The sequence below is a fragment of the Leucopleurus acutus genome, assembly GCF_964270905.1.
Source record: "Leucopleurus acutus genome assembly, chromosome: X".
Lineage (NCBI taxonomy): Eukaryota > Metazoa > Chordata > Mammalia > Artiodactyla > Delphinidae > Leucopleurus > Leucopleurus acutus.
The window spans coordinates 32,818,284-32,833,177 of NC_139148.1; the positions used below are offsets into that span (position 1 = coordinate 32,818,284).

Consider the following 14,894-nt stretch of genomic DNA (forward strand, 5'->3'; position numbering starts at 1 on the left):
TAATGAAGGCAGGGGCTTTTATTTACTTTTTAAACCATCTGCTTCTCTTTTTTTTTATAAATTTATTTATTAATTTATTTAATTTTTGGCTGCGTTGGGTCTTCGTTGCTGCACGCGGGCTTTCTCTAGTTGTGGCGAGCGGGGGCTACTCTTTGTTGCGGTGCGCGGGCTTCTTATTGCAGTGGCTTCTCTTGCTGCGGAGCACAGGCTCTAGGTGCACAGGCTTCAGTAGTTGTGGCTCATGGGCTCTAGAGTGTAGGCTTCAGCAGTTGTGGCTCGCAGGCTCTAGAGCGCAGGCTCAGTAGTTGTGGCACACGGGCTTAGTTGCTCCACAGCCTGTGGGATCTTCCCGGACCAGGGCTCAAACCCGTGTCCCCTGCATTGGCAGGAGGATTCTTAACCACTGCGCCACCAGGGAAGCCCTGGCAGAGGCTTTTAAAAAACTTAGTACCTACTACTGTCCTGGTATATAGTAGGTGCTCAATTAATATCTAAATAGCCATCCATCCTGTGAGCTGTCTCTTTCATTAGCCTCTTTGCCAACTTTCTGCTGACACGATCAGCTCATAGCTACCCTATTGCCCTTCTTTCAGCCTTGGTTGACCCCACAGTGGGGCATTTTGTCTATAATACTAATCACATCATTAAAAATATAAACCAACCAATTCACAACAAAACAGTCCCACTGGTTCCCTACTGCCCACGAATACAGTCCAAGCTGCCCATCTGGACTTGTAAAATCATCCAATATGTGAGCCCAATCTACCCTTCCAGCCCATGGTCCTGTTGATTAGAACAGTGCCCCACTGGTCTTCATGTGACTTGTTTATTGTGGCTTAGAAACTTTGCACTTGCTGATTTGATGCCTGGAATGCTCTCTCTCCATCTCCTCAGGCCTGCAGTTTCCTATGCATCCTACACAGTCCTGAAGAAAGCCTTCCTTCCATCAAAGCTTCCCCTGACTGTCTCCCTCAGGGAGCTTCCACTTTTCCGATCCCTCTAGTATTATTTTCAGGGCCATTCATTTTATGTCCCCACAGCATCATGAACTACATGTCTTATTATGTATCAGACAAAAGTACATAATTTTCTCTCCCTTTCTAGGCAGTGCCTTCCTGAAGGGCAGGAATCGTGTTTAGCATTTATTTTATATCACCCAGGGCCAGAACTGGTGACATAATTTGGGGGACCCAGTACAAAATAAACATGCAGACCCCTTTTTAAAAAATGATTAAGAATTTCAAGATGGCAACAACAGAGCATTCAATCCAGGGTGGGGCCCTTCTGGAGGCCCTTTGTGAGGCTGTACAGGTCACATGCCCATGAAGCTGGCCCTGCCTAGGGCTGTGCCTACAGCAGATCATCAATGAGCACTTTCAAATGAATGGATACAGTGAATGAATGAATGTGTAATTAACTAAGTTCAATTCTTTTAAAAATCATTCTTTGTGGGAATGACACTTTCTTCCTAAAACTGAAGGAGGACAGTGCCATAGGTGACCATTGTCAGTGGTTGACTGGAAAGCACTGGCTGAGGAGAGCCCGTTGTTATGTGTTCCTCATAGGGAGTGTTAAAGGATATTTTTTTTTTTTTTTTTCTGTACGCGGGCTTCTCACTGTTGTGGCCTCTCCCGTTGCGGAGCACAGGCTCCAGACGCGCAGGCTCAACGGCCGTGGCTCACGGGCCCAGCCGCTCCACGGCATGTGGGATCTTCCCAGACCGGGGCACGAACCCATGTCCCCTGCATCGGCAGGCGGACTCTCAACCACTGCGCCACCACGGAAGCCCAGGATACATTTTTAAAAGAGAATAAAATCATGACTCTCATACAAACATAAACATATGTCAACAATTTTAACTCATAAGTTAATGAGGGAACCACATAGGTATTACAACTGGTTCAAAGGAAAATCCAAAGAGTGGACATATTTCTAGGCTGTTAGGAACGCTGACATGAATTTACTTAATAGATGCAGAAACTAGCTGCTTCCACGAAGACTGAGGGAAGTCAATGCAGCATCTACCATACAGAATGTGAGTTTCCAGAGACAGGTATTATTTACATTACTGTCAGTTTTCTACAAGGTAATTTCTGTCTTTACACAGTTGGAAAATAGGCTAGTCAAAGACAAAGGCAGAGGTAACCTTGATGGATGAGCTAGTCAAAATATCTACTAAATTCCAGTCTTTCCCACTTTCTATAGAGAAGGGTAGGTGAGGCAGGAGAGAGAGTGAGCTTCTGTTACTAATCTCCTCTCTGAATATGAGCACCTGGAATGTGGAGGAAATTGTTTCTATTAATAGCTGTCACTTCTCTTGTTTCCATTCCTGCCTGTGTAATTGAGATCGCCTTGGCTGAGGAGTTTTGAAAGAACGTGTCTTTCCTTGGAACAATCAAGTGGGGAGGGCCTCGCTTCACAGCTGAAGCCAGAGTCTTGGCCAGGTCACTTGGGATCATTGTTGTTTTTGGAAGGACTCCCAGTTTGGCTCTTAAGAAAGGATGTGTAGTTAGAAGTACTTTAACATTACGAATTCTGAACATCCGTGGGGGGATGGGCAAACTGTGTAAACATTTAGCCATTCCAAATAGCCACATATGCATAATGCTTACCAGGGTGTGTGTCATCAAATATTAACCCATTTGTAAATTAGGGATTTTATCAATCTAGATACTTGTTGCTCTTTCTCTCAGGGCCAGTATCAGCATACAATTCAAACAACTTAATCTAAATCTCACAGGTAAAATAAGACTCCCTTGGAGAAGATCCTATAGCCTTGCTACTCAAAATGTGGTCCCCGGAAGGGCTGTCATTAGAAATGCAGTATCTCTGGGCCCACTTTAGACCTACTAGGTTAGAGTGGGTATTTTACCGATACATTGGTGATGTGTGAGCCTCTGAGTTTGAGAAGTTCCTCTCTTTATTATTAAGCCCTGAAAATCACCTCTAATGTCTTTGATGTTTTCACAGGAATTGCCTATCTGTTTGCAAAAGCTTATCTGGTTTCCAAGAAACCACAGTACCTGGACACATGTATCCGGTGTGGGGAACTCACGTGGCAGAAGGGCCTGCTAAAGAAGGGGCCAGGGATTTGCCACGGGATAGCTGGCAGTGCCTATGTCTTTCTGCTGCTATACCGGCTCACGGGAAACTCTAAATACATCTACCGAGCCCAAAGGTCAGCCTTTCTTTGCATGTTTTTTTTCCCTCCAAATGTTAATACAATTAATGTTCTGAACAGGTAATAGAGTCACATAGTTTTAAAGTGTAAAAAGAAATACTTCCACTGTGCACTATAGCAAGTTAGTTCACTTCCCAGGAGACAGTTACCAGTCTCTTAGTTATCTTCTCAGGGATATACATATCTGTATATATACACAAGCAGATAGGCATATATGTAATATTTTGTCCCTCTTTTTTTTTTTTTTAATTTATTTATTTATTTATTTTTGGCTGTGTTGGGTCTTCAATTCTGTGCGAGGGCTTTCTCTAGTTGCGGCGAGCGGGGTCCACTCTTCATCGCGGTGCGCGGGCCTCTCGCTGTCGCGGCCTCTTTTGTTGCGGAGCACAGGCTCCAGACGCGCAGGCTCAGTAGCTGTGGTGCACGGGCTTAGTTGCTCCGCGGCATGTGGGATCTTCCCAGACCAGGGCTCGAACCCGTGTCCCCTGCATTGGCAGGCGGACTCTCAACCACTGCGCCACCAGGGAAGCCCTGTCCCTCTTTTTTGTTACAAATGGTAGCACTTTGCTATCTTAACGATCACCCTAAATCAGTAAATAAAGGACTTTTCATTTTTATTGCTGCATAGTATTACATCTTCTGAATGAGCCATAGTTTATTTAACCAGTCCCATATGGAGGGCAATTTGGATTCTTTCCAATATTTTGCATTACCTATGATGCTATGATGAAAAACCTTGTACATATATCATTTTGTTCACGTATGGGTACATCTGTAAGTAAATCCCTAGAAGTGGAATTTCTGGGCCAAAGGATATGTATTTTTGTGATTTTTTTTTATTGTGGTGAGAACACTTAGTATGAGATCTATTGTCTTAGCATATTTTAAAATGTACAGTAATATCTTGTTAGCTATAGGCACAAGGTTGGACAGCAGATCTCTAGAACTTATTCACCTTCAGTAACAAACTTTATACCCATTGAGCAAAAACTTCCCATTTCCCCTCCCCCACCCCAGCCTTTGGCAGCCCTCATTGTATTCTCTGCTTCTATGAGCTTGACTGACTTGTACATTCCTCATGTAAGTGTTATCATGGAGTATTTGTCTTTTTGCGACTGGCTTATTTCACTTAGCATAATGGCCTCATTTATCATTTAGAACAGTGCCTGGCACATAGTAACTGCAATGTAAGTGTTCACTGTTATTATCACTAACAATTTGAGTTATATCATTCTAGACATTTCTCTATGCATGAATGTATGTTCCTATATATATATATATGTATGTATTAAACGTACATATTAATAAGATCCAACAATTATGTATGTGTAACAGTACTATACATAATGTTTGCAGTTTATAATTTTAAATAAACAATTTTTAAGGGACATCCTTTATTTCAGTTTGTATAGATCTATCTCATTGTTTTAATGACTATATAGTTATTTATTATAGTTGTACCATGATTAATTTAACCAATCTTTAAGTAATGGACACTTGGTATATGTGCAGTCTTTACTAATACAAACAAAATTGTCCCAAATATCCAATACATACCTTTCTGTGCACTATGAGAAAAATTTTAAATTGAAGTCGTTAAATCCAGAGGTATTTTAAACTGTCTTTGTCTTTTGCCCATTTTTTCCTATTGTGATGCTTATTTTGAGGACTGTAACTCTTTGTCAATATATGCTGTAAATATTTTTCTACTTTGCCATTTTTCTTTCAACTTATTTCATGGTCTTTTGCCAGACAAAAATTTTAAGTATTTTTCTTTATAAAGTTGTCAACTTTAAAGATTTCTGGACTTTGTGTTATAGTTAAAAAGACCTTTCCCTGGGCTTCCCTGGTGGCGCAGTGGTTGAGAGTCTGTCTGCCGATGCGGGGGACGCGGGTTCGTGCCCCGGTCCGGGAGGATACCGCGTGCCGCGGAGCGGCTGGGCCCGTGAGCCATGGCCGCTGAGCCTGCGCGTCTGGAGCTTGTGCTCTGCAACGGGAGAGGCCGCAGCGGTGAGAGGCCCGCGTAACGCAAAAAAAAAAGAAAAAAAAAAAAAAGACCTTTCCCATTCTAAGATTATAAAAATATTAATTTACATTGACTTTTAATACTTTTATGATTTTATTTTCATTTTTAAAATAAACTTGTACCCCTTCACCCATTTCTCCCACCAATTTAGAAGTTACTTTAACTTTTAAATCATTGATTAGTTTAGAGCTTACTTTTTAAAATAGTGTCAGATGGATATCTATCTTTGTGTTTTTTAATGAAAAAACAAAACTTTCCCATAACATCTGTTGGCCAATAACCCCAATCATCTAAAATTCCAGTTTTATCATAAACTGAATTTATATAAATGTGTGGGTTTGCTTCTGGACTTTCTATATTTCATTATTCATTTATTTCTAGTTTTTCTTAGCTGTTCTCTCTCATTTATTCTTCCAGTTGTATTTTAGAGTCAATTTTTCAAAAATTAAAAAATCCTATGGACTTTGATTGGAATTTCAATGAATTTATATGTTACTTAGTGAGAATTCACATTTTTAGAATATTGAGTTTTTCCATCCAAGAGTATGGTATGTTTTCCCTTTATTTAAGTTTGTAGAAATGTCATTTGGTAAAGTTTTGATCTTATGAAGAAGGACTTGTATGTTTCTTATTAATTTTATTACTATGTATTTTATGTTTCCAGGATTGTGAGTGGAATTTTTTCCTCCCTTATGTTTTCAGGTCATTTATTACTGGCATTTATGAAGACTTAAAAAAACGTACATATTATTGCAGTTTAGCAATCTAAGACACCCTTCTCTCATATAAATCTGCATTTATCTTACAAACATCTTAGTTTTGATAAATATCAAAATGATATATCTGGCCACCTTACTGAACTCCATTAATCTTTCTATTAGATTCCATTGGGTTTTCTAAGTAGGCACACATATTATCTGCAAATAATTATAATTTTGTTACTTCCATTCTCAACTATATACTCTTTTTTTTTCATTTCCTGTCGCATGGGTCAGAATCTCCATAACAATGTTCAATAAAAATAAGGATAATAAACATCCTTGCCTTTATGCTTATTTCATTAAGAGTGAGTCTGTGTTTCACCGTGATCTTTTTTTTTTTTCTTTTTTTTGCGGTACGCAGGCCTCTCACTGCTGTGGCCTCTCCCGTTGCGGAGCACAGGCTCCGGACACGCAGGCTCTGGACGCGCAGGCTCAGCGGCCATGGCTCACGGGCCCAGCCGCTCTGCGGCATGTGGGATCTTCCCAGACCGGGGCACGAACCCGTGTCCCCTGCACCGGCAGGCGGACTCTCGACCACTGCACCACCAGGGAAGCCCTCACCGTGATCTTTTAAATTTGCTTCTTATAATGTGTATCATGTCGGATTATGACACTCCTCTGTTCAGGATAATCTGATGGCTTCCCACATGAATCAGAGTAAAAGCCAAAGTCTGTTCTCTGAACAAAAAGCCCTCCAGGATCTTGCCTCCCATTACGTCTCTGATATCATGCCCTACTTGTCTTGCTCCTGGTTCTTTGCACCACAGTGGCTTCCTTGTTACTCTGTTAAGATGCCAGGTACAATGTACCTCAAGGCCTTTGAAGTTTTTGTCTCCTTCACCTGTGATGTTCACTTTCTACGTATATGTCCCAGTTCTCTCACTTCATTCAGACCATCACGCAAAAGTCATTTTGTCAGAGAGGTCTTCCCAAGGCAATTTTTCTAATATTCGATCTTTAAAAAAAAACCATAAACTACCCTTTATGATATTTGCATGTATGCACAGAAGGAAAAATACTAACATATGTGAGTCCCCCATTTGTAGCTCCATTGTTTTAGAAGTCTGTTATTATATTTTGATTAATGGCTCCCTAATCTATTTAGGTTGCAACCTAACCCTTTATTTCCCAAATATAGGGAAAAAAAGTCCTTTGGGATCTTACTTAGGCTAATGTGATATCACCTTTAGAATAAATTTCATCAGGGTTGTCATTCTCTAGAAAGCCTATTAAAAAGAATCAGAACAGGGCTTCCCTGGTGGCGCAGTGGTTGAGAGTCCGCCTGCCGATGCAGGAGATACGGGTTCGTGCCCCGGTCCGGGAGGATCCCACATGCCGCGGAGCGGCTAGGCCCGTGAGCCATGGCCGCAGAGCCTGAGCCTGTGCTCCGCAACAGCAGAGGCCACAACAGTGAGAGGCCCACATACCGCAAAAAAAAAAAAAAAAAAAAAAAAAAAAGAATCAGAACAACCCCTCTATTTTTCTGGGACACTGGTCCTAGTTTACAGAGTCTTAATTATAAGTCTGGGATTACAGGGCCCTTCAGACAACTTAAATTTCTCACTTACAGGTAAAGACTGAAAATGTGCAGGTAATATCTGAATATTGTTTGGGCATTGCATTTAATTGTTTAGTGTACTGAAATTTCCACTTCATCATAACTCAAAGTTAAATATGGTGTGGTCTAAATTGGGGAGACATCTTTTGGCCGTTCCTAAAACAGTAAAGTCAAACAATATGTACCTTCCTGGAATAAACATTACTTGGTCATCGCCTACTACTCTTTTAACACAGAGTTGGAATTTATCGTTCCAGAAAAATATTTGACCACCTTTTCAGTTTCCTCTATGATTATTTAATTATTCAGGTTTTCTACCTCTTTTTGAATTATTTTTGGTAGTGAATAAACTACTATAAAAGCATCTAGTTCATATGTATTTTCGAATGTTTGACATAAAGTTCTAACAGTATAGTTCCATGATATTTAAAATTTCCCATGTCTGTGATTACATGCCATTTCACATTCCTAATGGTTTTCCTTTTTGGCCAGACACACCAGCATTTTGTCTATGTTGCTTACCCTTTCAAGGAACTGGCTTTTGGTTTTTATTAATTATTTTTGTTTTTCTCTTTTGTTTCCTAATTCATTGTTTTCTGCCTTTATTTTTGATTTTCCAGTGTTCCTTCCCTTTATTTTGTTATTTTCTACAGTTTTTAAAAAGTGCTTAATTAGAATACCTTCCATCTTTATAACATCAACAACAACAACAACTCAGATAAATGAATTTTCCTCTGAGTTCAGTTTTGGCCATAGTCAATAGGTTTTGATATGTAATGTTATCAGTGTCTATAATTCTTTTTAGTTCCATACTTACCATTCTGACTTCTATTTTGACAGAGTTTTTTAGAAAAATGAATTTGTTTATTTGAATTTTTCACCATTGGGTAGTTTTTGGAAACAATCATTTTCACTTTAGTATGATAACATGCGGTGTAGGTCAGAATACAATGAAACTGCTACTCTCACACATTGCTGGTACTCTTGTAAATTGCTATATATCATTTAGAAGTTATTTTGAAAAGCACAAAAAATGTTTATCATATTTTAAATTAAAAAATATAGGATACTAAATATTATAGACTATGATTTCAATAATGCAATAAATAAATCTAACCCTAGGGGGGAAAAAGGTCAGAGGAGGGAGCAAAATTAACTGTGGATTTCTCTTAAAATGTGGTGGGATGGTTCTCTATGTTTTTGTGGAAAAATTCTGTTTACCGTGTATCGAATGCTTGCTCTTTGCTCAGAGCCCTAATATATGGCACCTTTGATCTTTACAGATAATCTTATGCAATTCTGCAACTTCACCGTTTTAAAGTCAGATTAAGAAATTTTCCAAAGGTCATCAAACTTGAAATTATCAGTTGCATATTGCAACCCCAAAGCCCTTCCTCTTCCTGCTACACCAGGGCTTCACAATCTAGGATTGGTGAATTTACTTGAGAAGAGTATTACGTTTCAAGCTGAAATGTAGCATTTCTTTCAATTCTGAATCCGCAATAGCTGTGACTCTGTCACCAATAGATGTCGTAGATATTCTCATGTTGTTAGTCTTGTTGCAGATATTGTGAAATATATTTTACTCCCGTCACTACTTAGAAATGTCAGCAGTTATTAGACCCACTACTAGATCTTGTTATTTAATGTGTTAATAAAGAATCCATATATCACTGTATCACAAATTCGGTTGAAAAGTTTTTGCTAACCATGCTTTAATATAATTAATTTCCTTGGGAATCCTGTGTATTTTTCTTCACATATTTGAAGACTTTTTTTTTTCCAGGCTGCCAAATGATCCACAGCACTGAAACAGTTAAGATTCCTTGAAACTATACCACGAAGTTTCAGTGCGTAATTACAAATTTTGAATTAACTCTTAAGATGTGTCATTATTCTACTGTTTAAAATTTTGACTTCCATTAAAAATTGCTGCATATTCAGGAAAACAGTTGAGAGAAAAATTGTCCCAGACAGAATTGCAGTATGTTTCCTGTTGATTTACTTTAAGCTACCATCAATTCAAAAAGCCCTAAAAAGATCAAACAAGTAATTACTCTTCATAGGACCCCCTGTGTAGTAGCAATAATCTAAATTTATGGCAGAATCAGCAGTCAGGCCTTTTCAACCTGTGAGCTCTTGCCTCTGAATTGGTGATTATGTTTGTTGTTGATGGGAACGGGTAGAGCAAGTCTGTAAAGAGGTGACAGCACTTTAAAACCTGTAAGCTACTAAAAATGTTACTCATTATAAATGATTTGAATAGGCTTTGTGGCAAATACACGTAAAAGAAGAAAAGATCTCCCATAGAGAATTTGGAGGTCAGTGATTTATTTTTAAGGCAGGTGTCCTAAAAATAATCTATCTTGTAGCTGAGTTTGCTGTTTGATGTCATGATTATAAAATGTTGCTTGCCTTTTCCCATTCGTCTTATTCTTTTGTTTGCCCAAAGCACAGATTGTATAAAATCTTGCCCATTTATTTGCAGTCTCTGCTCTCTGTCACATATAAATGAAACCTAGCTCAGAAATGATATGCTTGCAGAAACACAGCATATTTACTTTTTTTAAAGGCAGAGACCTATATCAGCTTGCTTCTCTTCAAGATAAATAAAAGTATGGCTATTTATCTGTCTTTTTTACTTTTAATCATCGGATGACAGAAGGAATGAAATCCTCAGAAACTGCTTTGCTTTGCACATGCTGAAAATAGTTGAATTTGCTTGCCAACATGATATATTGTGAAACATACACAATGGCATAATGGCTTCTCCGTTTTTTAACAGGGAAGAAGGCTTCCTTAAGATATTATACACATCTGGAAAGAGAATGATGCTAAAACTTGAACTTAGCGGAGAGGAGGAAGAAGCAACCCAGGGCCAATAATGTGGAAACACTCATGTGAAAACTGTTCATATTTTCTCCTTCTCTTAGGTTTGCTGAATTTTTATTTACCGAGGAATTCAAGGCTGGTTCCCGGGTCCTTGAAAGTATATACAGCTTGTATGAAGGCTTCTCCGGGACGGTGTGCTTTCTGATCGATCTGCTGCAGCCCAACCAGGCTGAGTTCCCTCTCTTCAGCGTCTTTGTTTAGAAGGCTCCGTGTCCCACCGTGGCCCTGCAAGAAGGTTCCTAAGATTTCCTGAGCTTACTACCTGAGGCAGTTTCCACATAAGCCACATTCAATGGTATCACAACCATGAGCCTTAACATTGCTGTCGGAAGGGAGGGAGCAAGCAGGTGAAGGCAACGTGATACCTGATTGAAGGGAGAACAGCGTGAGAACCTGCAAACATAAAGACACCACAACTCTTCTAAAACCTCTGGAGATGGAATAGTTCAGGGAATAGATGTGAGACCAGAGATCAGAGGAAAAAGGGAAAGAGAAATCATCTGTCTTTCACTTGCGGGATAGAAAACAAAATTGAAATGTGGACTACGGCAATGAAATGCCAAAAATACCTTTGCGATTGGAGAGAGAATTTGACCATTTGTGGGTGCCCTCCACCCCTAAATTTAGAAATAGAAACGATCAGAAAACTAAAGTAATTGCCCAGCTAAAACTGCTAGGAGGGACGTGTCAGGTTGCCGAAGGACAAAAAGGGAAACTCTTGGTTGTCCTTTGCCTTTACTTATTGAAATTCATGATTTTTAATGAATGGAGAAATTTGCGTATGAATCTCTATTTTTTATCACTACCCTGGGCACTTTAAAGAGGTCATATCATAACTTAGTTTAAACCCCCAAATTCCAAGTTCCCTTAGGTCTTAGAGCATCTCTCTTCCTGGGTTCCTTTTTCTTTCCGAAAGCTCAATTAGAATAGCAAAATTCACAGGCTAGCAAATACCGTAGCAAGTGTTATACTGTCAAGTGTTTTTCTCAATTTGAAGCATAAGCTGTGTACTGTCTATTGTGAGTAATTTTTTAAATGCTTATGTAATCCTTATGAAGCTATTAGCTGAACTGTAAAATATACTCATGGAAAAAATCACTCATCTCAAAGATCAGGGTAACCACTATGAAGGTGGGTCATTTCCGCCTTGGATGGAATACTGTGTCCCCTGGGACAGGCACACAGTGGCCTAGAAAGGGACCAGTGATTATGAAAAGAACACCGCTCAATTTTATACTGTAAGATTAAGAGATGCGTGAACTCCCTGGCTGATCACCTTACCCTCCAAGACACAGGCTCCACTAGAATTTGTCTACAATACCCAGTGAGCCAAGTTGTCATATTAAATTCAGCCCTGCCATAAACACATAGAAGCTGTAAAACTACTTGAAGTAAATAGTGTTTCCAGAACGTTGTGGGAGCATCTGTCACTTCAATACTCAGAACATGAGTTTATCCATTTTCTAGAATTTGGTCAGTGTCAATTACATATATCAGAGTGAGGAGGAAATTGCATACTGTATAAGATTTAACAATTATTTAAATAGTCATTAAATATTTGGATATACGTGATAGATGTAGAATATGTATCATTAAGTGCTTAGGTTTACATCAGGATGTATATATATCTAGATATGTATCTAGATAGATAGATAGATAGATACCTAAGCGCTTATTCAGTTCAGTAGTTCCTAACTTCTTGATTCATAGATGAACTTTGGGAGGAGTTGGGGAATATTTTGTTGCCTAAAAATGTGTGTGTGTGTGTGTGTGTGTGTGTGTGTATATGTATGCGTGCGCGTGCGCATACACGCGCACTCTTTTTTTTCTGGGAAGAGGATCTCTAGCATTCACAAGATTCTCAAAGAATCTGGGGCTGAAGAAAGGTAAGAACTGTCTGGATATTTTCTGACTTTCTTTATGTTTGCACTCATCAGAACAAACTAGGACAAAGTGGTTTTGAAAAGCATGTGTGTTTGTAGCTCATTGTTTCATTTTCACATCCTCAGATATAAGTATATAAAATTGGCCTCAATTGTTCATCTTTTGAACATACTCATCTTTTGAACATACTCAGATTGGGGCAATAGCAGCTTTCAGGTGACTCCCAAAGTTGGGCTCTACAAGTTCTTTCATGAATGGTCAAGGACCGCTCAGAAAGCCTTAAGACAAAATGCCTTCTACAAAGTAGTCTCCTTTTGAAATGATAGTGGTAGCTGCTTTCCACCATCTGGATTTAAATTCATTTCATCTGACCCCTATAGGCTGACGGTAATAAGCATTCAATATACAGGGCTTTATAGAAAGCATGCGTTTTTCATCGTCCAGCAATGCTTCAAGGTGATTTACGTAATTGATCCAAAGTCTCACAGTTAGGAAGGGGCAGAATGAGGATTCAGACCCAGGGTTTCACTTCCCACGTGTATGTATTTGGTATTCTAGACTAGAACCTGGGGATACAGCAGTGAACAAAATACCCTAGGAAGTTAGCTTCTGTTTCTGTTTGCTGATCCTTCCACCATTCATCCTTAAGACCTAAGCACTAAGAAGTGATAATCTAGCTCAACATACCAGTTTCATCTCTAGGAACTTCAGAAAAACTGGACTCATTTCTGCTCACCTGCCCTTCTAAGGTCCAGTATGGTAACTATGATGTTGTTGTGCAAATCGTTGTGGAAAGGCAACCATTTTGTCAAATCCAAGAAAAGGCCATGTTTGTGTCTTTATGAATTGACACCTCAGTAAATTAGAAACAAGGGTAAGCTTGTTTAGCACTTAAACATGTTGATCGTTTTTATTTTCCTGAGAGTAGAATTACAAGTTTGGGTAGGTCTTCTTCTATCTTGTTTTCCCAAGAAGTGGGGAAAAGACCCTTTAGTGTTGCTGTAGAAAAGTGTGGCATGTCACTTCTTGCTTAATTAACCAACCTGTTCCCTTCAATGTATTATCCTTTTTTGAATAGCGCTGAAGTGTGTTGCCTCTTGAAGGCTATGAGGGTATTTTCACCACCACTAGTATAACTTTAATGTTATTTACTATATGTGATACGAACAATTATAAACCTGAAGGTAACAGTGGAAATTTGAGGATAGATTGAAAGAATCTCTCAACAATGGGGGAGACTGCCTTATACTTGGAGAACAGGAAGTTTTGGAAAATATTACAACTCCGTGTATTTTGTTTCATTAACAAAATTATGTATCTTCTCTTTCATGTACCCCCCCCCATGTATCTTTATTTTGCCTAATCCCATTTCAGTCATCACTTTTTTATTCCATTTGTAACCTGGTAACTGAGAACAGAGGTTTGAGAGCATATATTCCCCTGTGCTTCTTTAGGTAATTGACTACACTATTAAGATAATTGTATTCACTTCCTGATAACTCTGAGAAACAGAGTCATTTTCTTGGCCTGTGCTAAATTGGAACTTTTCCATGGCAATTTGTATCTTTAACTTTCTTTGACACACTTAAGGTGTTAATCAAGACAGTGTTCAAATTGTTTCCATTTCTGTAGAGAGCAAATCTCAATAATTTCAATGCAACAAACGTAAGTTTGTGATTTATAGCCATGTTCAGGGAACACATGATTAAAAGAAAAAATATTAGTAATGCAAAGAGCCCTGTTTTGGAAATCTCAAATCCTTGCTCGGTGACCTCCATGGGCAGCTATAATCACCATCATCATCACCATCACCCTCTCCACCTCACAGGGTAGTCAGTGATAAAATGGATATGAGAGTTTTATAATAGGCAGGTCCTTTATATGTTTAAAAGGAAGGCTATATTTTAAGTACCTATTACGTGCATACAAAACCATGCTCAATTATGACTTCAAGTAGGCATTTCAGCCAAATGGAATCTCCCTGTCTGGATGCAGAGCTTGGAGTCTGGATCACTTGATGGGTAAAAACAAAGTATGTTCTTTATATTCTAGAACCAATGCTGACTATAGCATTTGTGCCTCAGAAAGTTCTGATTCACTGGGGCTGAGTAAAAAGGAATAGGCTGGTTCGCTGGGGAGCTCCTTTTAATGGAAATACTTATTTTGCTCACTGGAAACAAAGGATTACAGTGCCAGTAACTTGAGAAAAGGAGCTGCAGGCCAGGTCTGCAGAGAAAACATGAACTGGGAAATAAAGTAATTTGGGGTTGAGTTTGGTCTGCACTTTAATTCAGGCCTCAGAACTGCATGACATAGAGCAATAGAAATATACTCTCCACGGCATATAAGGCCTTCCTTTGGGGACGTGGAAGGAAACACTGTCCCAAATCGACAGAAAAATGACGAAGCCTCATATTCGCCAAGGCCAGGTGATTTTGGTATGAACTTGGCAAGGAAAGCAAATGAGAAGGCAGGCAAGGGGGTGGGTGGAGGAAAGCTTGCCTCAGCCCAGCATCTCAGCGTGAGTTGTGGAGGCACGTTTAATGCTGCTAAAAACCAGTCATCTTCTATACTACAAAGCTACAGTAATCG

The 14,894-nt window shown here is 39.2% G+C and overlaps 1 protein-coding gene across 1 annotated transcript in view; it reads left to right on the forward strand.

Annotated features, from left to right (window-relative positions):
- Positions 1-10,619, forward strand: part of LANCL3 (LanC like family member 3) — a gene marked incomplete at both ends in the record, with an annotated part of 93,780 nt that extends 83,161 nt beyond the window's left edge. The window contains 2 exons of the mRNA XM_082864763.1: positions 2,971-3,178; positions 10,460-10,619. Of these exons, the coding sequence (XP_082720889.1) occupies positions 2,971-3,178; positions 10,460-10,619 (368 nt within the window). The remainder of the gene's footprint in view (positions 1-2,970; positions 3,179-10,459) is intronic.
- Positions 10,620-14,894: the final 4,275 nt, after the last annotated feature.